This window comes from Dipodomys spectabilis, unplaced genomic scaffold (genome assembly GCF_019054845.1).
Source record: "Dipodomys spectabilis isolate Male_0828 unplaced genomic scaffold, ASM1905484v1 ptg000366l, whole genome shotgun sequence".
Lineage (NCBI taxonomy): Eukaryota > Metazoa > Chordata > Mammalia > Rodentia > Heteromyidae > Dipodomys > Dipodomys spectabilis.
Window position 1 is genome coordinate 1,657,883 of NW_024871043.1, and position 26,718 is coordinate 1,684,600.

At 49.6% G+C, this 26,718-nt stretch overlaps 1 protein-coding gene across 2 annotated transcripts; it reads left to right on the forward strand.

Annotated features, from left to right (window-relative positions):
* Positions 1-179: 179 nt before the first annotated feature.
* Positions 180-26,265, forward strand: LOC122096232 (major vault protein). 2 transcript variants are annotated; one of them, XM_042666688.1, is made up of 15 exons: positions 180-254; positions 10,317-10,460; positions 10,793-10,988; positions 12,320-12,443; positions 12,570-12,701; positions 13,735-13,829; positions 14,590-14,826; positions 19,409-19,690; positions 20,842-21,086; positions 21,184-21,381; positions 22,246-22,632; positions 23,356-23,480; positions 23,677-23,795; positions 24,179-24,367; positions 25,971-26,265. In XM_042666688.1, coding segments are annotated over exons 1-15 (2,682 nt in total). In that variant the 5' UTR covers positions 180-252; the 3' UTR covers positions 26,178-26,265. The 2 variants fall into 2 exon arrangements, with proteins under 2 accessions (XP_042522622.1, XP_042522621.1); XM_042666687.1 differs by having other exon boundaries at positions 23,356-23,472; positions 23,669-23,795.
* The last annotated feature ends 453 nt before the right edge of the window (positions 26,266-26,718 follow it).

Below are 26,718 nucleotides of genomic sequence, written 5' to 3' on the forward strand. Positions count from 1 at the left end.
AGCTCAACTCCCCTGACTGTGGCTCTCTGGTTCTCCATAGTCTTTTTTCCGACCGTGCCAGCTGGCTCTGTGGCAGAAATTCCTAGGCATGGAATTGGCTATGGTGCTTCACCCACTGAGACAGCCCAGCTGCAAGGGCCCTTTAAATACCTAAGCCCCGCCCTGCCGGCCCCGCCCTGCCGGGTAGTGATCCTCTGTGCTAGTGCAGGAGTTTTCTTGTCTGGAGAAGTGCAACAGCCTTCCTGCTTATAGATGTGAGTACGGTCATTCGATGCCCCCCCAAAGCTGCGTCTAGCCCTGCTTTGCTTCCTCGGGACTTGCTTCTGCCCAGGCATGGGGAAGAAAGGAGGGAGGAGGCTTTGCTGTTAAGAGGTTTCACTTTCCTTCCGTGAGGTTTTCTGGGTTTTGAAGTGAACATTGCGTTCACACTCCCCAAATCTCTGGCCTCTGGCACAGGGCCCCCCCACAGAAGTCAGAGAGAGGACTTTGTCTGGCATTATGGCACGTATTTGCAGTCTCAGCCACCCCAGAGGCTGAGGATCTCCAGGATTTCTGGGCAACAGAGCTAGACCGTTCGTCTTCCAGTAATGGTGTGGGCTGGGGGTGTGGCTCATAAAGTGGAGCATTTGCTTAGCAACTCTGAGTTCCTGGGTTCCATTCCCTAGCACCCTAAGAAGAGGGGAGCTCTACTGGGTGCATTCAGACTCCATCTTGAAGCTTGATTGGTTCTTGGCTCTACTCCCTGACCACTTGATATCATCATCTAGAGAGCTGACCTCTGGCTTTTCCCCTTGAGCTGCTAGAATGTGAATGAATCATCCCCATTGAGATTCGCTAACTCTGCCAAAAGTCTAGGTTTTCCTGGTATCCTGGGCAGGGCAGGGCTGACCGTGGGCCTTAACAGATGCTATGGGAAGTCTTTTGTGTATGTGTATGTGTGTTGGTCCTAAAGCTTGAACTTAGGGCCTGGTGCTGTCCCTGAGCCTCTTTGTGCTCAAGGCTAGCTTTCTACCACTTGAGCCACAGCACCATGTCCGGCTTTTTCTGAGTCGGAGATAAGAGTCTCAGGACTTTTTCTACAGACTTTTCTGCCCTGGATGGCTTCAAACCACAATCTTCATATCTCAGCTTTCTGAGTAGCTAGGATTACAGATGTGAGCTGCAGGCTCCTGGCTTGTGGGTGGGAAGTCTAGCAGAGCTGTGGTGAAGAAGGCCTCACTGAGTGGTAAACCAGGCTCTTTTCTTCTGGGGAGGAGAAATGAAGAAGAGAAAGCTTGGTCGGACCTTCCAGCAGGACTTAGTGATTTTGAGCTGTGACATTGGAGTGGAGCTGGTAATTGAGGCAGAAGATTCCCTGGTGTATTTTACTCCCTGTCTGAGTGGACCCTGGGGAGGTGGGGGAAAGGCTTGCTGGTCAAATGGATGCCTGGTAGATCTCTGGGAATTCCTGCCGGTGTCTGCCTTTGGCATACAAAGCATTTGCCCTACCCTTGGGTGGAGCCATTTGGACAGGACAGCTCTCCTTTAGGGCCATAGTTAGCCAGGGAGCTCCCTGTTTGGTTTTGCTCTCCCAGGTTCTGGGTTAGTAGAGTCTGGGTGTTGGTTCAGATTGCAGAAAACACCCACCTTTGAACTGCTATTGACTCTGTCTCCTGGGCAATACTAGCCCTACCCAGAGCCCTAAGGCCTTGTTCAATGTCGACGATTTAGCCCAAGAAGCCATTCTGTCTCCTCTGGTCAGGATGGCCCAGCCCAAACTTCGGTGACAGAGCAATTTTTGTACCTTCTGGGCTTGAAGGAGCATAAAATGAATTGTTTAAGGACACCTAATCCTTCACTGGGTGTAGATTAAGTTCAAGGCAAGTGGGAGCTGTTCATGGGAGGGCCCTTGCCTCAAACACAAGTTTCAGCGTCTCCTGAAAACCTTTTTTGGTTGGTTGTGGGGTTTGAACTCTGGGCCTGGGCACTGTCCCTGAGCTCTTCAGCTCAAGACAAGCACTCTACCACTTGAGCCACTGGTTTTCTGGTGGCTAATTGGAGATAAGAGTCTCATGGATGTTCCTGCCTGGGCTGGCTTTGAACTGCAATCCTCAGATCTCAACCTCTTGAGTAGCTAGAATTACAGGCGTGAGCCACTGGTGTCTGGCTCCCCTGCAAACCTTGACCCAGCCAGCATTGGCTGAGGTCTGGAAAATAACATCGCCGTCCAAGCCAGGCTTGGAAGACCTTCAGGATTACCATTTGAATATAGGAAATCAAGGCTAGCTGGGGCAATATAGCAAGAATCTCTCTCTCTCTCTCTCTCTCTCTCTCTCTCTCTCTCTCTGTCCCCCTCCTCCCATCTCTCCCCCCCTGCTTTCTGAGTGGTAGTATTACAAGTATGAACCACATTCCAGCAGAGATAGAGATTCGTTATCTTAGAAAAAAAGGAAGGAAGGAAGGAGAGAGGGAAAGAGATACAGAAAAGGTTTGCAGCCAGATCTTTTGGTTTTTCAGTGGTTCCGGAAGCTGGATTCCTGGATGACTTCCAGTCTTAAGAAATCCTAACTTTCTAAGCCAGGTGCCAGTGGCTCACACCTTTAATCCTAGCTACTCAGCAGAATGAGATTTGAGGATTGAAGTTGGAAGCTAGCCCAGGCAGGAAAGTCCCTGGGACTTTTCTCCAATTAACCACCAAAAAGCTAGAAGTGGAGCTATGACTCAAGTGGTAGGGCAGTAGACTGAGCAAAAGAGCTGAGGGACATCCTGAGTTCAAGCCTCAGTACACACACACACACACACACACACACACACACACACACATACACACACTCTCACTTTCAATGATGGACTTTCACTAGCACCCAGGGGAGCTAGGAGGAGCAGACTGCTAGGGTGCCCCTCTCTCAAAATTGCTGCTGAAAAACAGAAAGTGAATTACATCTGACAGAATGTCAATTCTCAGTAATAATCATCTAAAGCAGGAAGTGGTTATGAAAAACCAGGAAGCTGCAAACCCTTGGAAGTTCCTGAGCCATTTGACTCATCCTCCAAACAGTATTAGAATATTTAATCTCAAGCCAGTGAAAGACACTCTGGATGCTTGTAGCTCACACCTGTAATCCCTAGCTACTCAGGAGGCCGAGATCTGAGGATTTCAGTTCAAAGCCAGGCAGGGAAGTTTGACAGACTCTGATCTCCAATTAATCATTAAAAAAGCCAGAAGTGGAGCTGTGGCTCAAGTGATAGAGCCCTAGCCTTGGGTGGGGGGGGGGGGGGAGGGGGGGACTCAGGCCCTGAGTTCAAGCCCCAGGAGCAGCATAAAAAAATAAATAAATAAATCAGTGAAAGACAACCTCATTGAAGAGAGCATCTAAAACTTCACATATCTGCTCTTAAACCTAAGGTTGGTGTTGATCTAGTGGCAGGGGTGGGGACAGGATGGTGTGGCCTGGAGCTGGGCCACGGGAGGTGGAGGAGAATGAGTGAAATCTTCCCTTAAAGAGCATTTGAGCCATGACTCCTACCCAATGTTGCTGTTGTAGTAATGCTGGGGCTTTTTAAAATTTTTTTTTTAATATATGTGTGTTGGTCCTAAAGCTTGAACATAGGGCCTGGCTTCTGTCCCTGAGCTTTTTTACTCAAGGCTAGTGCTCTACCAGTTAACTGAGAGACTTTTCTCTGTTTAACCACCAGAAAACTGGCAGTGGTACTGTGGCTTAAAGTGGTAGAGTGCTCGCCTTGAACAGAAGCGCTCAGGGACAGTGCCCAGGCCCTGAGTTCAAGCCCCATGACCAACTCCACTCCCCCCCCCAAAAAAAAAAATCCCCAGAGGTGAGTGGCTTTAAGAGACCTCTGTACCAGGCACTGATAGCTCATGCCTTTATCCTAGCTACTCAGGAGCCTGAGATCTAAGGATCTTGGTTCAAAGGCAGCCCGGGCAGGAAAGGCCATGAGACTCTTATCTCCAATGAACCACCAGAAAACCGGAAGTGGTGCTGTGGCTCAAGTGGTAGAGTGCCTGCTAGCCTTGTGGCTCAAGTGGTAGAGTGCCTGCTAGCCTTGAGCTGAAGAGCTGAGGGACAGCGCCCAGGCCCAGAGTTCAAGCCCCATGACTGACAAAAAAAGAGAGAGAGAGATCTCTGGGTGCCACTAATGTCCAGCCCAGGTTGAGAGTGGCTGCTGTAGCCTTGGCCTTGCTTGCCTTTGAATGCACCCAAATCCTCAGTGAATTGGGTGAGAAGGTCGATTCATTTCTAAGCTCTGGCGAGATTCTGCATCACTAGCAAGCTTCCCAGAGGTGCCCTGCTGCTCACAGCAGAGCACATGCAGCCATGTCACTTTGGAATTGCCAGTTTCACATGAACTGTGCCAGCCACGCACAGATGACCTTGAAAGATTTCTGATCCATAGTGATTCATGACTCATTACTTTGAAGTGAAAGTTTTGAGGTTATTTTTGTATATGTGTGCCAGTCTTAGGATTTGACATGGGCACTGTCTCTGAGCTTCTTTTGCTCAAGGCTAGCACTCTACCACTTGAGCCACAGTACCACTTCTACCTTTTTCAGTGTATGTGGTACTGAGGAATCGAACCCAGGGCTTCATGCATACTAGGCAAGCACTCTACCACTAAGCCACATTCCCAGCCCTCTCAGTTTTTTCACTCAAGGCTGGTGCTCTCCCACTTGAGCCATGCTTCTATGTCTAGCTTTGTGCTGGTTATTGGAGAAAAGAATCTCACTGCTGTTGGGCCCCAGTGGCCCACGCCTGTAATCCCAGCTACTCAGGAGGCTGAGATCTGAGGATCACTGTTCAAAGCCAGCTTGGGCAGGAAAGTCTGTGAGACTCTTCTCTCCAATTAACCACCAGAAAACTGGAAGTGGCACTGTGGTTCAAGTGGTAGAACACTTGCCTTGAGCTGAAGAGCTGAGGGACAGTACTCAGGCCCAGAGTTCAAGCCCCACGACACACACACACACACACACACACACACACGCACACACACACACACACACACACACAAAATCTCATTGTTGGGTGAGGCCTTTCAAAGGTCAACACAACTTTCTAACTTTTGAAGAACCCTAACATACTGGAAGTAGTCATCTCTAACTTTGCACGTCATGTAGTAAGCCATAAAAGTCTGTGTTACACTTGTCAGAGTGTAGGTGAATGTAGGAGCAAGACCTGCTCTGAAGGAATTTGGTAAGTAAACTCCATGGAAGGCCCTGCTTTAGGGTACACTGGGGGTGTTCAGGGAAGTGAGACAAGATCTGCGTACTAAGCCAAGTGCTGGTGGCTCACACCTGTAATCCTAGCTACTCAAGGAGGCTGAGATCAGAAGATCACTGTTCAAAACCAGCCTGGGCAAGAGAGTCTGTGACACTCTTATCTCTATTGAACCATCAGAAAACCAGAAGTGGAGCTGTGGCTCGAAGTCATAATTCTTGTTTTTTGTTTTTTTTGTTTTTTGGGTCCGGTCATGGGGCCTGAACTCTGGGCCAGGGCGCTGTCCCTCAGCTCTTCAGCTCAAGGCTAACACCTATCACTTGAGCCACAGCACCACTTCCAGCTTTTCCTGCTTATGTGGTGCTGAGGAATCGAACCCAGGGTCTTATGAATGCAAGGCAAGCGCTCTACCACTGAGCTACCTTCTCAGACCTCAAAGTCATAATTCTTGAGCAAAAGAGCTCAGGGACAGCACCCAGGCCCTGAGTTCAAGCCCCATGACTGATTTAAAAAAAGAAAAAAAAAAAAAGATACTTGTACTAAAGCAGAGTCTCAGTCTTACAACAAGGCAGGAAGAACCAGAGAATAGAGGCTCATGCCTGTAAAATCCTAGCTACTCAGGAGGCTTGAGACATGAGGATTGGAGTTTGAAGCTGGCTCGAACAGGAAGATCTAAACAGCCAGAAAATGGATGTGGAATTCAAGTAGTGGAATACCAGCCTTGAGCAGAAAAAGCTAAGAGACAGTGCTCAGGTCCTGAGTTCAAGCCCCAGTGAAGGGGACACACACACACACACACACACACACACACACAAAACAAGGCAGAAGCCCGGAGGGATCAGCCATAGATGACTCGCTGAGTCACTGAGCTGGGCTAGGCTCTCAGCCCCCTGACTGGGCCCAGCTGGGGTGGCAGATGGTGGAGAGGCCTTGGCAGTGGGGAGTAGGACTTTGTCCAATAAGGAGCCAATGGGAGCGCCTCTCAGAGCCTGCTTCCAGCCTCCTAGGGCCTTCTGGAGTTCACCTCTTTCCTGCCGGGGCCTCAGAGCCTGGCCTGTACCTCTGCCTGCAGCTGAGCCCTTCCTCTCGCTTCCTCCATTTCCTGGCTAGAATTCCACTCTGCAGAGAAGCTGGCACAGGAGCCACTGGGAAAAGCTTTCCTTGGCTGTGGGAAGCTGCTGCTTAACTGTACCTCTACCCTAAAGCTGAGGTGATATATATATTTGTCATCCTCTTGGTCAGTAAACAAGTGAGGGCTAAGCCACGATGCCAGGTGCTGGTCAGGAAGGAAAGAGGAGCCTCAGACACTGCCCCACCCAACAATAGCACAGCATATACTGTCATATGGCAGGCTGTGTTCTGAGTGTGCATGTGTGTATGCTCGTCCTGGGCCTTGAACATAAGGCTTATGAACTGTCCCTGAGCTTCTTTTGCTTACGGCTAGTGCTCTATCACTTGAGCCACAGCTCCATTTCCAGTTGTTTCTTTTTCTTGGTGATTAACTGGAGGTAAGAGTCTCACAGACTTTCCTGCCCAGGCTGGCTTCCAAACCTGATCCTCAGATCTCGGCTTCCTGAGTACCTAGGGTTGCAAGCTTGAGCCACTGGTGTCTGGCTTTTGTTTTGTTTTGTTGTTTGTTTTTGGAGTGTACTGAGGCTTTAACTTGGGGCTGCATGTTCTCACTTAGCTTTTGCCTTGGAGGCTAGAACTTACCACGCGAGCCACAACTCCACATTCTGGGGTTTTGTTTTGGTTTGTTTTTTTTTAGTCCTTAGAGTTAGAGTGTCACCCACTTTCCTGACCAAGCTAGTTTTGAACTTTGATCTTCAAATCTCAGTCTCTTGAGTAGCTAGGATTACAGGAGTGAACCATGGGTGCTGGGCTGCTATGAACGCCATATATATATTATATTATATATTATACATATATATGGATGTATATATATATGCATATGTATAGGTATGTCCTCATAATGCAGAGTAAGACACTGCTATCCATTCTGGTTTGTAGTCCTCCAGACAGGTACGTGATCTAGGAACTCAGCTACGGTCACTCATTGAAGAAATGTTTGAGCCACTGACCAGGCAGCCCTAGCCTTGGAGACTGTCCAGAAACTGATATCTCATTTCATACCATGGAGTAAATAGGAAAGAGAAACCAAGCTGAGACATAGAGGAAAGAAAGAAGCCCTGGGCTAGAGTGGGGAGGAGAGCAGGAATTTAGAGAGGAGGCCCCCCTTGGTTTTCAAAGACTGGAAAAGGAACACTGAAGTTGACAAAAACCACCTTCCTACAATTTAGGGACATTAACTTCAAGTGAAAGGGACCCAGGGAAAAGGATCAAGTTGAGATTCCATACAAAGTTACAAGATATAAAAGAATGACTAGCAGAATTCCTCTGAGACCTTAGAGTAACTTAGTTCAAAAGGAGAGGAAGGAAACAAGGTATGAAACTGCATATCACAGCTGTCGATAATCCCAGGCAGCTTGAATCCAGTGCTGATATAGTACCGTGAACTCTCTGTGTGGCCATGAATGACTATTGTCCCTATCTGGGTGTCATCTAAGTGGAACTACACTTTTCAGTACAGGATCCATCAGCCACCTGACTACTTAAATTAAAATTAAGGCCAGACACTAGTTCTGTGGCCTGAGTGTAAATAATAGGGGGTGGAGGAGAGCAACAAATCAGTGTGCTATCTAAGGGGGGGGCAAATTCCTGCTTAGCTCTTGCCAATTTTGACCCATGGAAATACAGGCAAATTTTCTATTGCTGGTCCCCTAACATTTTGAGGTTTTTTTTGGGGGGGGAGGGGTCTCCTAATTCTTGAAGTTAATTATAAAAAGACAGAATTAGAAGGTGTAAAAAATCAATTTCTGAAGCAGGTGCCAGTGGCTCGTGCCTGAGATCAGAGGATCCTGATTTGAAACCATCCCTAGGAAGAAAGTGGGTGAGACTCTCTTCTCCAATTAACCACAAAAAGCCAGAAGTGGACCTGTGGTTCATACGGTAGAGAGTGCTAGCCTGTTTTTTGTTTTTTGGTTTATTGTGGGGCCTGAACTCTGGGCCTAGGCACTGTCCCTCAGCTCTTCAGCTCAAGGCTAACGCTCTACCACTTGAGCCACAGCACCACTTCTGGCTTTTTCTGCTTATGTGGTGCTGAGGAATTGAACCCAGGGCCTCATGCATGCAAGGCAAGCGCTCTACCACTGAGCCACCTTCCCAGCCCTGGGGTGGCTTTAACCTGATCTTCAGATCTCACTCAGCCTCCTGAGTAGCTAGGACTACAGCATGAGCCACTAATGTCCAAGTGAAGAAGGAAAAGGAGAAGAAAAGAGAGGTCTGACCATAATTTCTGAATAAAAGTTCTGAGTTCAATTCCTTAGCCTTTGTTTGACTTAAGAGATCATGTGCATGGGGGCTGGGCAGGTGGCTCAGTGGTAGAGTGCTTGCCTTGCATGCATGAGGCCCTGGGTTCCATTCCTCGGCACCACATAAGCAGAAAAAGCCAGAAGTGGGCACTGTGGCTCAAGTGGTAGAGCGCTAGCCTTGAGCTGAAGAGCTGAGGGACAGCGCCCAGGCCCAGAGTTCAGGCCCCATGACCGACCAAAACAAAAAAAGAGAGATATCATGTGCAAAGTCCAAAGGGTGCTGACTGTAGAGACAAATGTTTGTGTGTGTGCATATGCGTAAAATTCCTGAACAAGCCAAGCACTGGATGAAACTACCCTGGAGTCCATGATAGATTGGATGGTTGGGGAGGGATTAAAAAATCATTTCCCAGTTTTCCTTTCCTCCCCATCCCTACCCTTGCCTCTGCTCACAACAGGGAACCAAGCAGAACAACGGACCAAAGAGAGGACTAGGAAGGAAAGGACTGGAATGGTTTCCTAGGTACTAATCTGGCTGAATTTCTGGAAGCATCACTTTTGTCTAAGATTCCTTCCATAACTTACCCCTCATCCCAGGACTACTTCATGCACAGGGAGAAGAGTGCAGACAAAGATTATTGTAAGGTTTTAGGTGAAAAGAGGACCATGCAGAGAGGAATAAAAAGATTGACAGGAAAGTTTATAGGGGTACGCTCCCAGGTGAACTCCCTGGGGGGGATCAGAGTGGTCACTCTGGAGCTTGAATTCTGGGCCTGGGCGCTGTCCCTCAGCTCTTCAGCTCAGCATTCTACCACTGGAGCCACAGCACCACTTCCAGTTTTCTGAGTGGCTAATTGGAGCTAAGAGTCTCAAGGATTCTTTCCTGCCCCTGGGCTGGCTTTGACCCTTGATCCTCAGATCTCAGCCTCCTGAGTAGCTAGGATGACAGGCCTGAGCCACCGGTGCTTGGGCACAGCAGAGATTTTATAGGCGGGGTAAAAGCAGAACTTACAGTGAGTGGGAACTTGTGGTGCATAGCTTGTTTTGTCAGTTTGAGCGTCTTAGGCCAGTGCACTGGAAGAATAGTGTTTTTGATAGGGACGCGGTCTCTCTTGGCAGTAACCTGTTTTTCCCTCACAGCCTGACATTTCCCCCCAGCTGCCTACTTCCTCCAGCGACCTGACAATTATGAAAATAACCTTTTGGCCATGGGCTAGCCCTGGATTACAGACAAGCCCTTGGGATCTACCAGCCTGTCAGAGCCGCCTTCTTCCATGGACTAACTTTACCAGCTTGAAGTTCTAGCCTGGGAACCTTTATCTAAAGCTCTGTCTGGGGCTACAGTCAGTGTGAGAAGAGAGTGAGGCTGGGAATGTGGCTCAGTGGTAGAGCGCTTGCCTAGAATGCATGAAGCCCTGGGTTCCATTCCTCCACACCACATAAACAGAAAAGGCTGGAATTGGGACTGTGGCTCAAGTGATAGAGTCCTAACCTTGAGCTAAAGAAGCTCAGGGACAGTGCCCAGGCCCTGAGTTCAAGCCCCAGGACTGGCAAAAAAAAAAAAAAAGAGTCTCAAGGACTTTCCTGCTCAAGGCTGGCTTTGAACCAGGATCCTCAGATCTCAGCCTCCTGAGTAGCTAGGATTACAAGCATGAGCTCCAAGTGCCTGGCTTTCTGTGTTAATCTTGTTGGGCTCATTCTCTACCTGCCTGCCATTCTTCCTGATTGTACTCAGGGCTACCAGGGTCTTCAGCATGACAACTGATGAATCCATCATCCGCATCCCTCCATACCATTACATCCATGTGCTGGACCAGAACAGCAATGTGTCCCGAGTGGAAGTTGGCCCAAAGACTTATATCCGGCAAGACAATGAGAGGTTGGTGGGGTCCCTTGTTTCCTCTTCTCTGTTCCCAAAATGGGGGACTGGGGGGAAGTCTTCTTGCTTTGGGGAGGAAGTTGTGGTACATACACTCCAGGCCTGAGTGCTGTCCCTGAGCCTCTTTGTGCTCAAGGTGAGCACTCTACCACTTTGAGCCACAGCGCCACTTCTGGCTTTCTGGTGGTTCGTTGGCGATAAGAGTCTCATGGCCTTTGCTGCCCAGGTTGGCTTTCAACCATGATCCTCACATCTCTGCCTCCTGAGTAGCTAGGATTATAGCTGTGAGCCACCAGTGCCCAGCTCTCATGGCCTTTCTAACCTTCCGACAGGGTTCTGTTTGCTCCCAAGCGCATGGTGACTGTCCCTCCCCGCCACTACTGCATGGTGGTCAACCCCGTGGCCCGGGATGCCCAGGGTACAGTGCTGTTTGACGTCACAGGGCAAATACGGCTTCGCCATGCTGACCAAGAGATCCGGCTGGCCCAGGACCCCTTTCCCCTGTACCCAGGGGAGGTGCTGGAAAAGGTACCTGACTTACCACTTGGTGGGGGCCTCCACCCCATCTTAGGGCTCTCTGTTGCCTTCTGAGGAGAAAACAAACAGGCTAGGGGAAATGCTGGGGAAGGACACTGGCTGGTTCTCACTAGGAATAAACAGGACTATTACCCTCTTCCTCCTTACCCACCATCACCCTACAGCAGCTCCCAAAGAGATTTGTTCTTCCTCTGGGGACTGTTGGCTGGTCTTGCCACCTGGATGTGGATGTGTGTGTGTGTGTGTGTGTGTGTGTGTGTGTGTGTGTGCTCATTCTAGGGCTTGAACTCAAGGCCTGGGAACTGTCCCTAAGCTTTTGTGTTCAAGGCTAGTGCTCTACTATTTGAGCCACAGCTTCACTTCTGGCCTTTTTGGTAGTTAAAGATAAGAGTCTCACAGACTTTGCTGCCAGGTCTGGCTTCAAATCTCAATCTTCAACTCTCAGCCTCCTTGCTTGTGCTGTTGGGCGGGGGATGGGGTGGGGGAAGGAGGGAGGGGAGGAAGACAGACATTCATCACCAGATCTGATGATTGGTTGAGATGAAGTCTCTTCTTTTTTCCCAGGCTGGCCTTGACTCTCGGTCCTCCTACTGCCTCCTATGTAGCTAGGGTTCTTCTTCTTTCTACCTCCTCCTCTTTTTCCTTTTCCTCCTTCTCCACCTTCTTCTCCTTCTTCTTCTTTCTTTTTTTCTTTTTTTTTTTTTTTGGGTCCGGTCGTGGGCCTGTACTCTGGGCCTGGGCGCTGTCCCTCAGCTCTTCAGCTCAAGGCTAGCGCTCTACCATTTGAGCCACAGCGCCACTTCCGGCTTTTTTCTTTTTTCTTATGTGGTGCTGAGGAATTGAACCCAGGGCCTCAGGCATGCAAGGCAAGCGCTCTACCATGGGGCCACCTTCCCAGCCCCTTCTTCTTTCTTCTTTCCTTCCTTCCTCCTGGTTTGGGGACCAAACTCAGGGCCTGCCTATGTGAAGTAGTCACTGTACCCCTATCCCTCTATACAGTGCTTTTTTTTTTTTCTCCTTTGTTTTTCTTCTCTGTACTGATGCTGATGCTTGAACTCAGGGCCTTGTACTCTTCTTCATTTAGGGCTGGCACTTTACCATTTGAGCCATAACTTCACTTCTAGCTTTGTATCGGTTAGCTGAAGAAAGTCTCTTGGCTTTGTCCACCCAGACAGACTGGCTTTAATGTGAGATCCTCAGATCTCAGCTTCTTAGGTAGCTGAGATTACAAGCCTGGGTTACCAGCACCCAGCCAGAGGACCAGATTTGGCCCCCAGGAGTGACAACACTGAATACCCTATAACCTTTTCTTCTCTTCCTAGGACATCACCCCACTGCAAGTCATTCTGCCCAACACTGCCCTGCACCTTAAGGCTTTGCTGGACTTTGAGGATAAGAATGGAGACAAGGTGTTGGCAGGAGATGAATGGCTGTTTGAGGGACCCGGTACATGATCTCCTCATGGGGCTTGGTCAGGGTTGTGGCTTCCTTCTCCCCACCCCCTTTTCCGGCTCTGGGTCTGCCATCTTCTGACCGCTGATCTCAGCTCCATTCCCCACCTCCCCTTCCCAGGCACGTACATCCCCCGGAAGGAAGTGGAGGTCGTGGAGATCATTCAAGCAACAGTCATCAGGCAGAACCAGGCCTTGCGGCTGAGGGCCCGCAAGGAATGCTGGGACCGGGATGGCAAGGAGAGGGTGACAGGTGGGGCCACTGCAAGTGGGAAAGAGGGGAAGCCCACTAAGCCTGGGGCAGGGGGGCCTTTCCTAGTCTGTCTGTCTGCCTGTCTGTCTGTCTGTCCTGGGCTTTGAACTCAGGGCCTCACACTTGCAAAGGGCTTGCTTAGCTATGGCTTCAGCCCCTTTTCACCATGGTTATTCTGTGTTTCCCCTATGCCAGGCATACACCACGCTACCTAGCCATTGGTTAAAATGAAGCCAGGCAAACTTTAGGCCTGTATTAGCCTGAACCATGATGCCTAGATCTCTGTCTACCCAGTAACTTAGATTGCAAGCTTAAGCCATATGCCTGTTTGCTGCTGCTCTGTGTGTGTGTGTGTGTGTGTGTGTGTGTGTGTGTGTGTGTGTGTGCATGTGTGCGTGTGTGTGTGTGCATGTGTGCGTGTGTGTGTGTGTGTGTGTGTGTGTGTACTGGATCTTGAACTCCTGGCCTTCTGTTCTTCTGCTTTCCTGATCATGGCTGGCCTTCTACTACTTGAGCCACAGCTCCACTTTCCAGCTTTTTTATGGTAAATTGGAGATAAAGAATCTCATGGACTTTTCTGCCTGGACTGGTTTTAAATCACAATTCTCAGGGTCTCAGCCTCCTGAGTAGCTAGAGTTACAAACCTAGTTTGCTGCTGCTTCTTCTTCTTCTTCTTCTTCTTTTTTCTTCTTCTTTTCCTCCTCCTCCTCCTCCTTTTTATTTATTTATTAGTCTTCATTTATCTATTTATATTTGGACAGGATCTCTCTCTGTAGCCCAGGCTGGTCTCACACCTCAAATTCAGGGTCCCCCGTCTCTGCTCTCTAAGTACTAGATTACAGGTGTATGTTCCTATACCCAGCTTCTAGAAGACCTTCTTTTGATTTTCCTGGGGTAGGGGTTAGTTTTCCTCCGGCCTCCTAGAAAGGGAGCGAAGAACCTTGTAAAGTCCTTAAGCCTAGGGACCAACTAGTCCCCTGTTGCATGGGCAACTGAGGAGTCTGTCTAACCTTTGACCCTTTGCTTGGCCCAGGAGAAGAATGGCTGGTCCGCTCAGTGGGTGCCTATCTCCCAGCAGTCTTTGAGGAAGTTCTGGATCTGGTGGATGCTATCATCCTTACAGAAAAGGTTTGTGCCCTGGGATCTGGGTCAGGGGACCCTGGGCTTTTCCTCCCATTGTGAGCCATCCACTGTAAGCAGTGGGAGGAAAGTGAAGCTATATTTCTAGGGTCACTAGAGAGAATTCAGAAGCCAGATGATCTGAGAGGAACCTTGGGGCAGCTGTGAAGGTTAAAAAGTCCTCCTGAGGCCTGGTGCTGGTGGCTCATGCCTGTAATCCTAACTACTAAGGAGGTTGAGGGGCTGGGAATGTGGCTTAGTGGTACAGTGCTTGCCTGGCATGCATGAAGCCCTGAGTTTTCAGTACCACATACACAGAAAAAGCCGCAAGTGGTGCTCTGGCTCAAGTGGCAGAGTGCTAGTCTTGAACAAAAGAAGCTCAGGGACAGGGCCCAGGCCCTGAGTTCAAGCCTCAGGACTGGCAAACAAAACAAAACAAAACAAGAGGCTGAGATCTGAAGACTGTTGTTCAAAGCCAGACCAGGCAGACCAATCAAGAGACTTTCATCTCCAACTAAACAGCCAAAAGCCAGAAATGCAGAAGTGTGGTTCAAGTGGTAGAGTCCCCCCAGCCTTGGGTAAAAAAGTTAAGTAAGAATCTGAGGCCCTGAATTCGAGCCTCAGGACTGGCATCCACATACAAACGAATTGTCCTCCTGGGTTGGTAGAAATTCTCCCTCGGATCTGGGAGTGTTTATTGGCCAGATCCCCAAGGAAATGTGAGCAGGAAGTTGGAGGGCGGGCTCCTCTAATACCCTGTCTCCTGCAGACAGCTCTGCACCTCCGGGCTCGGCAGAGCTTCCTGGACTTCCGTGGTGTGGCCCGCCGCACTGGGGAGGAATGGCTGGTGACGGTGAAGGACACAGCGGCCCACGTGCCCGATGTCAACGAGGAGATGCTGGGGGTGGTGCCCATCACCACACTGGGCCCCCAACACTACTGTGTGGTCCTTGATCCCATCGGAGCAGATGGCAAGAACCAGCTGGGCCAAAAGAAGGTCATCAAGGTGAGCTTTCCAGAGCCTCCGTGTGTGCCTGCTAGCCAAGGCCGTGGCCCCAAGTGGCAGGAGGCCTTCTGAGCTCTTACCCTGAATTGCTTTGCAATCCAGATACACCATGTGGAAATGCCTTCAGTGCCTTTATGCACTGAAGTCTATGTAGATGGGACGCTGTCCTGTTTGCTTCCCTGGTTTTTCTGTGCCCTGTCCCTGGTGCCCCCCCCCACCCCTCCACCCCAGATCCCAAGTACCTGCTGCCTCTTTTGGGAAAGGGGTCCTGCTGGTCTCCTATGCCTGAACACCCAGAATTGGCTCTCAGTATTCTGGAACCTTTGTTGGCTTGCTTAAAATAATTCTCACAGCTTTCCCTCCCCACCCCCCCCCACCTCCCCCTTCCACTGGAACTGTATGTGGAAATACCACAAGACAGCCAACTGTCTCTGCAAAAGGTAGGAGAGAATATTTAAGCTTGGTGAGCCTCTAGGTTTCTATGAGTGGTTCAGCTCGGGTGTCATGTCATGAACACAGCCTAGACAATATGGAAATGGAGGCCTGCGGCTGTCCTCTTGGCATATTTTATATGCAAAACCAAGAGACTGGGCTGGGAAGGTGGCTCAGTGGTAGAGCGCTTGCCTTGCATGTATGAGGCCCTGGCTTCGATTCCTCAGCACCACATAAGCAGAACAAGCCCTAAGTGGCTCAAGTAGTAGAGCACTAGCCTTGAGCTGAAGAGCTTAGGAACAGTGCCAGGCCCAGAGTTCAGGCCCCACAACCAACAAAAATAAAACAAAACCCAAGAGAACAAAAAAGTCAACACAGTAGATGGTGGTTCACGTCTGTCATCCTAGCTACTCACGAGGCTAAGATCTGGAAGCTTAAGGCCAACCCAGGCAGAAAAAGTTCACAAGACTCTCAACTCTAAAATAACTAGCAAAAAGCAGAACTGGAGGTCTGACTCAAGTAGTAGAGCACCAGCCATAAGCAACCAAGTTGAGCAAAAATGCAAGGTCCTGAGTTCAAATCTCAGCACCACCTCCCCTAGAATAAATGTCAAAATATCCAAATATCCACCAACTGAATGGATAAAAAGTTGTATCAGAAGCTGGGTATCGGTGGCTCACACCTGTAATCCTAGCTACTCAGGAGACTGAGATCTTTTGTCTTTTGTTTTGTTTTGTTTTATTTGTCGGTCGTGGGGCTTGAACTCTGGGCCTGGGTGCTGTCCCTGCACTCTTCAGCTCAAGGCGAGTGCTTTACAGCTTGAGCCACAGCGCCACTTCCAAGACTGAGATCTGAGGATCACAGTTTGAAGCCAACCCAGGCAGGAAAGTCTGTGAGACTTTATCTCCAATTAATCACCAAAAAACCAAAAGTGGCGCTGTGGCTTTAAATGATTGAGTATTAATCTTGAGCAAAAAAGCTCAGGGACAGCCCTGAGTTCAAGCTCCAACCTGACAAAGTTGTGGCATAACCATAAATAGAATATTATTCCTCCGTAAAAAGAACTAAAGGGCTGGGAATGTGGCTCCATGGTAGAGTGCTTGCCTAGCATGCATGAAACCCTAGGTTCGATTCCTCAGTACCACATAAAGAGAAAAAGCCCAAATGGTACTGTGCTCAAGTGGTAAAGTGCTAGCCTTGAGCAAAAAGAAGCTCAGGGACAGTGCCCAGGCCCTGAGTTCAAGCCCCAAAACTGGCCAAAAAAGAAAAAGAAAAGAAAGAAAAAGAACATGAGTGTGTAATTTATATGTAATGCCCAGAATAGATAAACCTAGAGAGATAGCAGGGTAGTAAGGGTGGGCAGGTTTGTTTTTATTTGGGGTCCGGTCATGGGGTCTGAACTCTGGGCCTGGGCGCTGTCCCTCAGCTCTTCAGCTCAAGGCTAGCGCTCTACCACTTGAGCCACAGCATCACTTCCGGCTTTTTTCTTTTTGCTTATGTGGTGCTGAGGAATCGAATCCAGGGCCTCTGGCATGCAAGGCATGCGCTCTACCACTGAGCCATCTTCCCAGCCCCGGTGGGTAGGTTATGATGAATGACAGAGGCTGCTATTAGATACAATGTTTCTTTCTCAGGGTGATCAAACTATTGTAGACTTATATAGTCCAATGCTGAAAATACTAAACCAACTGACTTGTATACTCTGGGTAAATTTTATATGTGGATTATACCTCAGTGAAAAACACACTCATCTCTTCTGATCCATGGGTTTTATGCCTGTAGATTCGATTAAGAAGGGTTGAAAAGTATGGAAAAAAACGGCCTCAGAAGTATAGTTGTGGAGCCAGGTGCCAGTGGCTTATGCCTGTAGTCCCCACTATTCAGGAGACTGAAATCTGAGGATCATCGTTCAAAACCAGCCCAGGCAGGAAAGTCTATGAGACTCATCTCCACTAAAACTACCAAAAAAGCTGGAAGCAGAGCTATGGCTCAAGTGGTAGAATCCTAGTCTTGAGCAAACAGAAGCTCTAGGACAGTGCTTGGGCCCTAAATTCAAGCCCTAGAACAAGCACAAAGAAAAAAGTATAGGTATGGTTCAAGTGGTAGAATGCCAGCTTTGAGCAAAAAAGCCAAGTGTGAACAGGAGGCCCTGAATTCAATTCCCAGTACCAGCACAAAAAAGAAAAAAATGAGATGAAGAGGGATAGTAGGTTAATTCACACACACACACAGGCACGCATGCACACACACACACACACATAGAGTGCACATATTTTTTATTTATTTTTGTTGATCATGGAGCTTAAACTCAGGGCCTGGGCACTGTCCCTAAGCTTACAGCTCCACTTCTGGTTTTCTGATGGTTAATTGGAGCTGAGTCTCATGACTTTCCTGCCTGGATTGGCCTTGAACTGTGATCCTCACATCTCAACCTCTTGAGTAGGTAGGACTACAAGCATGAGCCCCCCAGCCCCCAGCTTATATATCTGTCTTTTAAATTAACACTTAATTGTACATATTGGTGGAGTGCAATATAATTCGATGCATATGTACAGAACATAATGATCAAATAATTAGCCTACCTATCACCTTAAACAATTGTCAATAACTTCTTTTTCATTTTGACTTTTTGGGTTTTTTTTTTTTTTTTAAGACAGTCTGACTAGCAGCTGGCCTTTTTTTTTTTTTTTTTTTTCAAATTCTTTATTGTGATTAAGTGATTGCATAATGTACCAAATTTCACAGTATTGTGGGATAGTGATGCTCAGTTAAAGTCCAAACACATTCTAACTTTCTTTTTTTTTTTGGTCCGGTCGTGGGGCCTGAACTCTGGGCCTGGGCGTTGTCCCTCAGCTCTTCAGCTCAAGGCTAGCGCTCTACCACTTGAGCCACAGCGCCACTTCCGGCTTTTTTCTTTTTGCTTATGTGGTGCTGAGGAATCGAACCCAGGGCCTCAGGCATACAAGGCAAGCGCTCTACCACTGAGCCACCTTCCCAGCCCCGACACATTCTAACTTTCATGGGGCAAATTGTCTATCACGGTCTATAACATTTATGAGTTCTATGAGCTTTGTGATAGTTATTTCTTCCACATTGGGTGATATGAACATTTCTTTTGTTTTACATAGCATCAGCTGTTCCCTCTTTCCCACTTGTTCCCTCCCTCCCGTCGCTGCCATTGAGTTGTTTAGTTCATTTTGATCAATGTCCAGTGCAGCTGATGGGTTCTGCTGGTGTATGTTTTTCCCTGATTCCCTCTAGTTCTGTGTCGTCCTCCTGGTTTCCCTCCGGTGTGCACATATATACCATATATGTGATCAGCAGCATGGGGTTATTTAGTAGTGGTTTGACCAGATGAGTGGAAGTCCTTTGTTTCTTAAGTCCTGTTAATTTTGTCATGTCACCTAACATTTTGGATTTAACATCCACTTATCAGGGAGACCATGTGCTGTTTGTCTCTTTGCTCTTAGCTTACCTCGCTCAACATGATTTCTTCTAGTTCCATCCATTTCCCTGCAAATGCCATTATTTTATCCTTTCGAATGGCTGTATAATATTCCATTGTGTATAGATACCACAATTTTTGGGTCCATTCATCTGTGGTGGGGCATCTGGGTTGTTTCCATATCCTGGCTATTGTGAACAGTGCAGCTGGCCATCTTATACTCATAATCTTCCTGCCTCTACTTCCTAAACCTGTACTAGAGGAGTGATTCATCATACCAGCTTAGGTTAATTTTGTTGTTGTTGTTGGTCGTGGGGCTTGATCTCTCGGCCTGGGCCCTGTCCCAGTGCTCTTCAGCTCAAGGCGAGTGCTCTATCACTTGAGCCACAGCGCCACTTCTGGTTTTGTAGTGGTTTATTGGAGATAAGAGTCTCAGAGTCTTTCCTGCCCAGGCTGGCTTGGAACTACGATCCTCAGATCTCAGCCTCCAGAGTAGCTAGGATTATAGGCGTGAGCCATCAGCACCTAGCTTAGGTTAATTCTTGTCTGCAGATCTTGGTCATCATAGTTTGTGAAACCTTTCACAATGTGTTTTGAACAGAAGAATTTCTGCCGAGTCTCACAGTGCTCTAGCGGGGACTCCTGTCCTCCACAGGAGCCCCCAAATGGCTGTGAGTTCCTAAGCAGCCTCTTCTTCCCTATTAGGGAGAGAAGTCCTTTTTCCTGCAGCCGGGAGAGAGGCTGGAACGAGGCATCCAGGATGTATATGTGCTGTCAGAGCAGCAGGGCTTGCTGCTACGGGCTCTGCAGTCCCTGGAGGAGGGCGAGGAGGAGGAGAAGGTGTCCCGCCAGGCTGGGGACCGCTGGCTCATCCGTGGACCCCTGGAATATGTGCCATCTGCCAAGGTGGAGGTGGTGGAGGAGCGGCAAGCCATCCCGCTGGATGAGAACGAGGGTATCTACGTGCAGGATGTCAAGACTGGAAAGGTAACGCTCAGGACTGGGCCCTTTGTTGCTGTGGGACCACAATGGTGACTTCCTGAAAGGGGAGCATGGGATGGAGGTGTGGAGGGGTCTTCAACTTCATTGGTCACACCTGCTGCTACGCCGACAAGAGAACATTTGCTATCTATGCCTATCTTTTTTTGTTGTTGTTGGTTGTGGGGCTTGAACTCTGGGCCTGGGCGCTGTCCCTCAGCTCTTCAGCTCAAGGCTAACGCTCTACCACTTGAGCCACAGCACCACTTCCGGTTTTCTAGTGGTTTATTGGAGATAAGAGTCTCAGGGACTTTCCTGCCCAAGCTGGCTTTGAACTGAGATCCTCAGATCTCAGTCTCCTGAGTGGCTAGGATTACAGGCGTTGAGCCACTAGTGCTGCCCAGCTCTGTTTTTGTTTGTTTGTTTGTTTTTGTTTTGTTTTGCTGATCTCAGGGCTTGAACTCTGGACCTGGGCGTTATCTATGAGCTCCTTCTTATTGCTCAAGAATAGTGCTCTACCACAAGACTCACAGCTTCACGTTCTTTCTGTGATACATCAGAGATAAGAGTCCCATGGACCTTCCTGCCCAGACTGGCTTACAATCTTGATCTTCAGATCTTACTCTACTGAATAGCTAGGATTGCAAGCATAGGCCAGTGGTACCCTCCTCTTTCTTTCTTTCCTTTTTTTTTTTTTGAATGTGTGCCAGTCCTGGTGCTTGAACTCAAGGCCGAATGAGGTCCTATCCCTGAGGTCCTGTCCCTAAGTGTTTTCGTTGAAGGCTAGTACTCTGACACTTAAGCCACAGCTCTACTTCTGGCTGCTTGGCAATAAATTGGGACTGGCTTTGAACCTTGATGCTCAGATCTCAGCCTCCTGAAAAGCTGGGACTACAGGCATGAGCCACTGGCTGTCCCGTGCATTTTCTAGATAAGGGAACAGTCACACAGGGGACAAGGCAGCTGTGAGCAGATGCCAGAGCGAGAGGACAGCAAGCTGAGATAGAGGCCAGCCTTGCTTTTGTAGAGAGGCCACCTTTAACCCGGATGAACGATGGCACTGCTGGTCCAGTTCTGCCTGGAATGGTGGGAGTTCTTCCTCCCCCCCCCACCCCCCCCCCCGTCTTTCATGCATTGATGACCTCAGCTGTGTCCCCCAGGTGCGTGCTGTGATTGGAAGCACCTACATGCTGACCCAGGATGAGGTCCTGTGGGAGAAGGAGCTGCCCCCTGGGGTGGAGGAGCTACTGAACAAGGGGTACGACCCTCTGGCAGACAGGGGCCAGACGGACTCAGCCAAGGCCCGTCAGCCCTCAGCTCCCCGCAACAAGACCCGTGTGGTCAGCTACCGCGTCCCCCACAATGCAGCCGTACAGGTTTACGACTACAGAGCCAAGAAAGCCCGGTGAGGTGCCAGCCGGGCAGGGGGCCTCGGGAGGGGTGGTGAGTGTCCGTGGGTCTGACCTCTTCTCTTTCCCCACCCACCTACCCCACCCCTGCAGGGTGGTCTTTGGACCTGAGCTGGTGTCCTTAGGTCCTGAGGAACAGTTCACCATGTTGTCCCTCTCGGCTGGGCGACCCAAACGTCCTCACGCCCGCCGGGCTCTCTGCCTGCTGCTTGGGCCTGACTTCTTCACGGATGTCATCACCATTGAAACGGCCGATCACGCCAGGCTGCAGCTCCAGCTTGCCTACAATTGGTGAGGATTGCGAAGCTGGGCGCTGCCCCCAGAAAGCCTGGGGGAAGAGAGATGCTTGGGGGGTAGAGAGTCTGTGCCCTGATCCGCAGCAAAGCCCTGTGCTTACAGTCTAGGGAAGATGTGACCTCACCCCTAGTACCAGGACTTCTGACAGGTTACTACTCCAGCTAAACTCCCTGTATGTGTCCAACCAAAAGTTTCACTAAGAAGTTCTTAAAAGATTGATGATGGGCCGGGCGCCAGTGGCTCACGCCTGTCATCAGAGCTACTCAGGAGGCTGAGATCTGAGGATCACAGTTCAAAGCCAGCCTGGGCAGGAAAGACCATGAGACTCTTATCTCCAATAAACTATTCAGAAAATCGGAAGTGGTGCTGTGGCTCAAGTGGTAGAGCGCTAGCCTTGAGCTGAAGAGCTGAGGGGCAGCGCCCAGGCCCAGAGTTCAAGCCCCATGACTGACAAAAAAAAAAAAAAAGATTGATGGGGGCCAGGTGCTGCTGGCTCACACCTATAATCCTAGCTATTTAGGAGACTGAGATCTGAGGATCATGGTTGGAAGCCAGTCCAAACAGGAAAGTCCAGGAGACTCTTATCTCCACTTACCACCAAAAAGCTGGAAGCAGAGCGGTGGCTCAAGTGGAAGAGCACCAGCTTTGAGCAGAAGAAAAAAAAAAAGCTGTGAGGTTTGAGTTCAAGTTGGAACAACAAAAAAGGGAATAGGGAAAGAATAGAGAGGATAGAGAGAAAGAGAGAGAGAGAAAGAGAAAGAGAGAGGGAGGGAGGGAGGGAGGGAGAGAGGGAGAGCTTAAGACAGTATTGTTTTCTGGGGGAAATGCCTTCCCCATCCTGGGTCTCTCTTCTTCCAGGCACTTTGAGGTGAGTGACCGGAATGATCCTCGAGAGACCACCAAGCTCTTCTCAGTGCCGGACTTCGTGGGTGATGCCTGCAAGGCCATTGCCTCCCGCGTGCGCGGTGCCGTGGCCTCCGTCTCCTTCGATGACTTCCACAAGAACTCAGCTCGCATTATCCGCATGGCGGTCTTTGGCTTTGAGACCTCTGAAGCCAAGGGCCCTGACAGCATGGGCCTGCCCAGGCCCCGGGACCGGGCTGTCTTTCCCCAAAACGGGCTGGTGGTCAGCAGTGTGGACGTGCAGTCGGTGGAGCCAGTGGACCAGAGGACTCGAGATGCCCTACAGCGCAGTGTCCAGCTGGCCATCGAGATCACTACCAACTCCCAGGAGGCCGCAGCCAAGTGAGTGAGGCCCCAGGGATCCAACTCAGCCACTGCCAAGCTCCAATAACATGGCGTCTGCTAACGGTCCCCTGCAGCCATCTTTTTTTTTTCTTTGCCTGTCCTGGGATTTGAACTCAGGGCCTGGGCGCTGTCCCTGAGCTTCTTTTGCTCAAGGCTAGCACTCTGCCACTTGAGCCACAGTACCACTTCCGGCTTTTTCTGTGTATATGGTACTGAAGAAGGGAACCCAGACTTCATGCATGCTAGGCAAGCACTCTACCACTAAGCCACCTTCCCAGCCTACCTAAGCCTTTTTCACATCAGCCATTCCAGCACTTTCCTGGAGCATTTCCAACAGCAGCCTCCTCTCTCTCCTCTGCTCTAGAGTCTTAGCCTTGGCAGGCCCTTTTCTTCCTCTCCCAATTGCAATAGTACCCATGTTACCTGCTCACCCAGATGCTTGTCTCTGTCTGAAGTCATCCTTGCTTGTTTGCTTTTCCCCCCACTGGTGGATGCCATCTGTAAAAGCAGGAGAAGTATGGATGGGAGGAGGGGGGGTGAACCTGTGTCCTCACATATAGACTTGTGAATAGAGCTGCTTCTGGAATGCCTGTGGGAGTGGGAAGCGAGACTGGGAAGGTCTGTCCTGATTCCTTATAGCGTGCTATTCTCTACCCTTGCGCCTCCTGTCCCAGCTCAAGGCCTCAGGCCTGCATCTTACCTGTCCTCACTCTCTTTCAGGCATGAGGCTCAGAGACTAGAGCAGGAGGCCCGGGGACGGCTGGAGAGACAGAAGATCTTGGACCAATCAGAAGCCGAAAAAGCCCGAAAGGAACTCTTGGAGCTTGAGGCTATGAGGTGGGTGGGTTGAGAAGTAGAGAAAAAGCCTGGCCAGGCAAAGCAGAGTCTGGGGAAAGAGGCTGTGTGTGTGTGTGTGTGTGTGTGTGTGAGAGAGAGAGATGGGGGGCTGGGGGAAGCGCATCATATAGAGAAAATCAAAGCCCCAGGTGGGCAGGGCGTTCTCCTGGACCTCACAGGACTGTCTCCCCTCCAGTGTGGCAGTGGAGAGCACGGGCAATGCCAAAGCGGAGGCCGAGTCCCGGGCAGAGGCAGCTCGGATCGAAGGGGAAGGTTCTGTGCTGCAGGCCAAGCTGAAGGCAGAGGCGTTGGCCATTGAAACAGTGAGTTGGGGAGACGCCCTCCGTGGAAGGCCATGGCTGGGGAGGCCTGAAATTAAGTCAGAGACCACGCACCCTAACACGCACCCTATTTACGTATCCTTAGGCTCACAAAGGGTAGGTGTTGCCCTGTGGTAATGTGTTTAGGGCATTCCTTGAAGGTACGATCGTTTCCCTCATCCCTACTGCGTGTGTTTTACAGACATGGCCTTATTTGAAACCCTCGGCCAGGTATCATCCATGTTGAGGCTCGGCTAGAGATTGAAAAAGCTCCCAACCCTAAGCCGTCTGCCTCAGTTTCCTCAGGGGACCTGCTAGCTCTGGCAACTCACTGGCCAGTCCCCAGAAGCACATGATCTGAAGCCAGCTGGATTTTCCCCTTGCAGGAAGCTGAGCTTGACAGAATAAAGAAAGTTCGAGAGCTGGAACTGGTCTATGCTCAGGCCCAACTAGAGCTGGAAGTAAAGAAGGCCCAGCAGTTGGCTGATGTGGAAGCCAAGAAGTTCAAGCAGATGACCGAGGCCCTGGGCCCCAGCACCATCAGGGACCTGGCAGTGGCTGGGCCCGAGATGCAGGTGAGAGTCGGAGGAGGCAGGAAAGGCCTAGCTTTAAAGGCAAACTCGACATCTAGGAAGAGAGCTAGACACTGGTGGTTCACGCCTGTAATCCTAGCTACATAGGAGGCTGAGATGTGAGGATCACAGTTTGAAGTCAAATGGGTCAGGATAGTCTGTGAGACTCGTAACCTCCAATGAACCACCAAAGCACCAGAAGAGGAGCTGTGGCTCAAGTGGTAGGGTGCTAGTCTCAAGCAGAAAAGCTAATGGACAGCACCCAAGTTCTGAGTTCAAGCCCCAGGACCACACACACACACACACACACACACACACACACACATATACACATTCTCACCCTCCCCCCATATCTAAGATGTCAGGGGTAGGAACTGAACTGCCCTGCCTGAAGGTGTCACTTGAACACAATGTCCTGATGTGTCAGCCTCAGGGACTGCACCGGACTCTGCTGGGAGCGGGAGCTGCTGGGGCCATGTTGGTCTGTGCTCAGTGCTCAGTGCTCATGTGAACAGACTGGGACCAATGATGTTCCAGGGAGAAGGTCTCCATCTGGCCCTTGGGTACTGAGTAGTGATGGAATTGCAGAAAAGAATTTTAGGACATATTGAGGTAGAGACCATGGAAGACTCCCAGTAAAGCAAAGGAAAGATCAGAGATGGCGCATACCCAGATGTAAGGGTGGATGCCCAGGGATCACAGGACCATGAGTGCTCCAACGTCATGGATATTTATGGGGTTTGGGCTCAGATCCCCTTTAGCTCGGTGCTCCCCTCGGCTGTGACATCTAATCCATTCTGTGATGCTTGCTGTGGCACAGTTTTATCCCCTGGGTCCAGAGAGCTCATAGGTGGTTCATTCATTAACTTTGATGATGTTTGAGCATTCCTTCAAAGAAAGCTTGGCTTCTGCCAGAGTCTTCCTTCCAGAAAGGTATCTATCCGTAAGGGTTTTTGTTTTGTTTTGTTTTGTTGGTTATGGGGCTTGAACTCAGGAGCTAGGCCCTGTCCCTGAGCCTAGGCCCTGGGCTTGAGCCTCTCTGTGGTCAAGGCTAGCGCTCTACCACTTGAGTCACAGTATCACTTCTGATTTTTGAGTGGTTAATTAGACATAAGAGTCTCACGGGGACTTTTCTGCCTAGACTGGCTTTGAACCGTGATCCTCAGATCTCAGCCTCCTAAGTAGCTAGGATTACAGGTGCCTGGCAGTGTATGTGTGAATGTATGCACACAAACACTTTTTTGGTACCTAGGGGAGCCATTTTCCTGTTTTGTTTTTTTTTTCCCTCCAGGACACATGTTTTGTTTACACACATGCAGACCTCTTTGCCCAGCTAGGCCTTGGTGATAATGCCAGTAGTCCTAGTGATTCAGGTCACTAAGATCTGGAGAGTCAATGTTGGAAGCCAGTTAGGCAGAAAAGTCTCCAAGCATGGTTCCGTAGCTAGGATTACAGGGATGAGCTATCAGAGCCCAGCTGAAGGAAGGAAAGCAGGGCACTACGAGGAGAAGAGAGTCATCTCTTCAGATCAGGTTCAAGGAGGGCTATGAGGACTGGGTGGGAAGTATGGAGTGTCTGACTGTCTTCTCCTCTCCCTTTCTTGCAGGTAAAACTGCTCCAGTCACTGGGCCTGAAGTCAACCCTAATCACCAATGGCAATGCTCCCATCAACCTCTTCAGCACAGCCCTTGGGTTGTTGGGGCTGGGGGCAGAGGGTCAGCCTTCAGCCAAAAAGGATGCCAGCAGACCCAGCCCCCAGGAGGGCTTGATTCTGCAGGACCCTCTAGCCTCTCAAAGTTCTACAGGCAAATAAGATGTGTCTTAGCTAAGCCCTGCACAAATACCAATTCTGGCAATCTGCGGCCTTATAAACAAAACAAATAAATAAATGAAAAAACCTATACCATAAAGTTTAAGTGTAGAGGCAGTGAGGATGGTGGGGGGTGAGTGACAGGACCAGGATCTGAGTTCAAGCCCTAGTACTGGCACACACAAATAATGAAAATCTAAACTAAACTATTTTCCAGTGTCTCAAGCCTGGATTACAAGATTGGGGGGGGGGGGGGGGAGGAGAGGGGAAGATGGTAATGGTGAAGGGAAGATACACTTAAGATCTTGAGATAATTTACTGGAGATTATTCACATCGATAAGGTAGAAAGGAAACTGAGGCAGGGAAAAGAAGAACCTGATAAATGTGACACCCTCCCCCCCACCCCCAACCTTACCAACCCCACTGTTCTTTAGGTACTCATGCCTTGAATTCAGGGCCTAGGTGCTATCCCTTAGCTTTTTCTTTAAAAGGCTGAAGCTCTCCCACTTGAGCCACAGCTCCACTGCCGACATTTTGGTGATT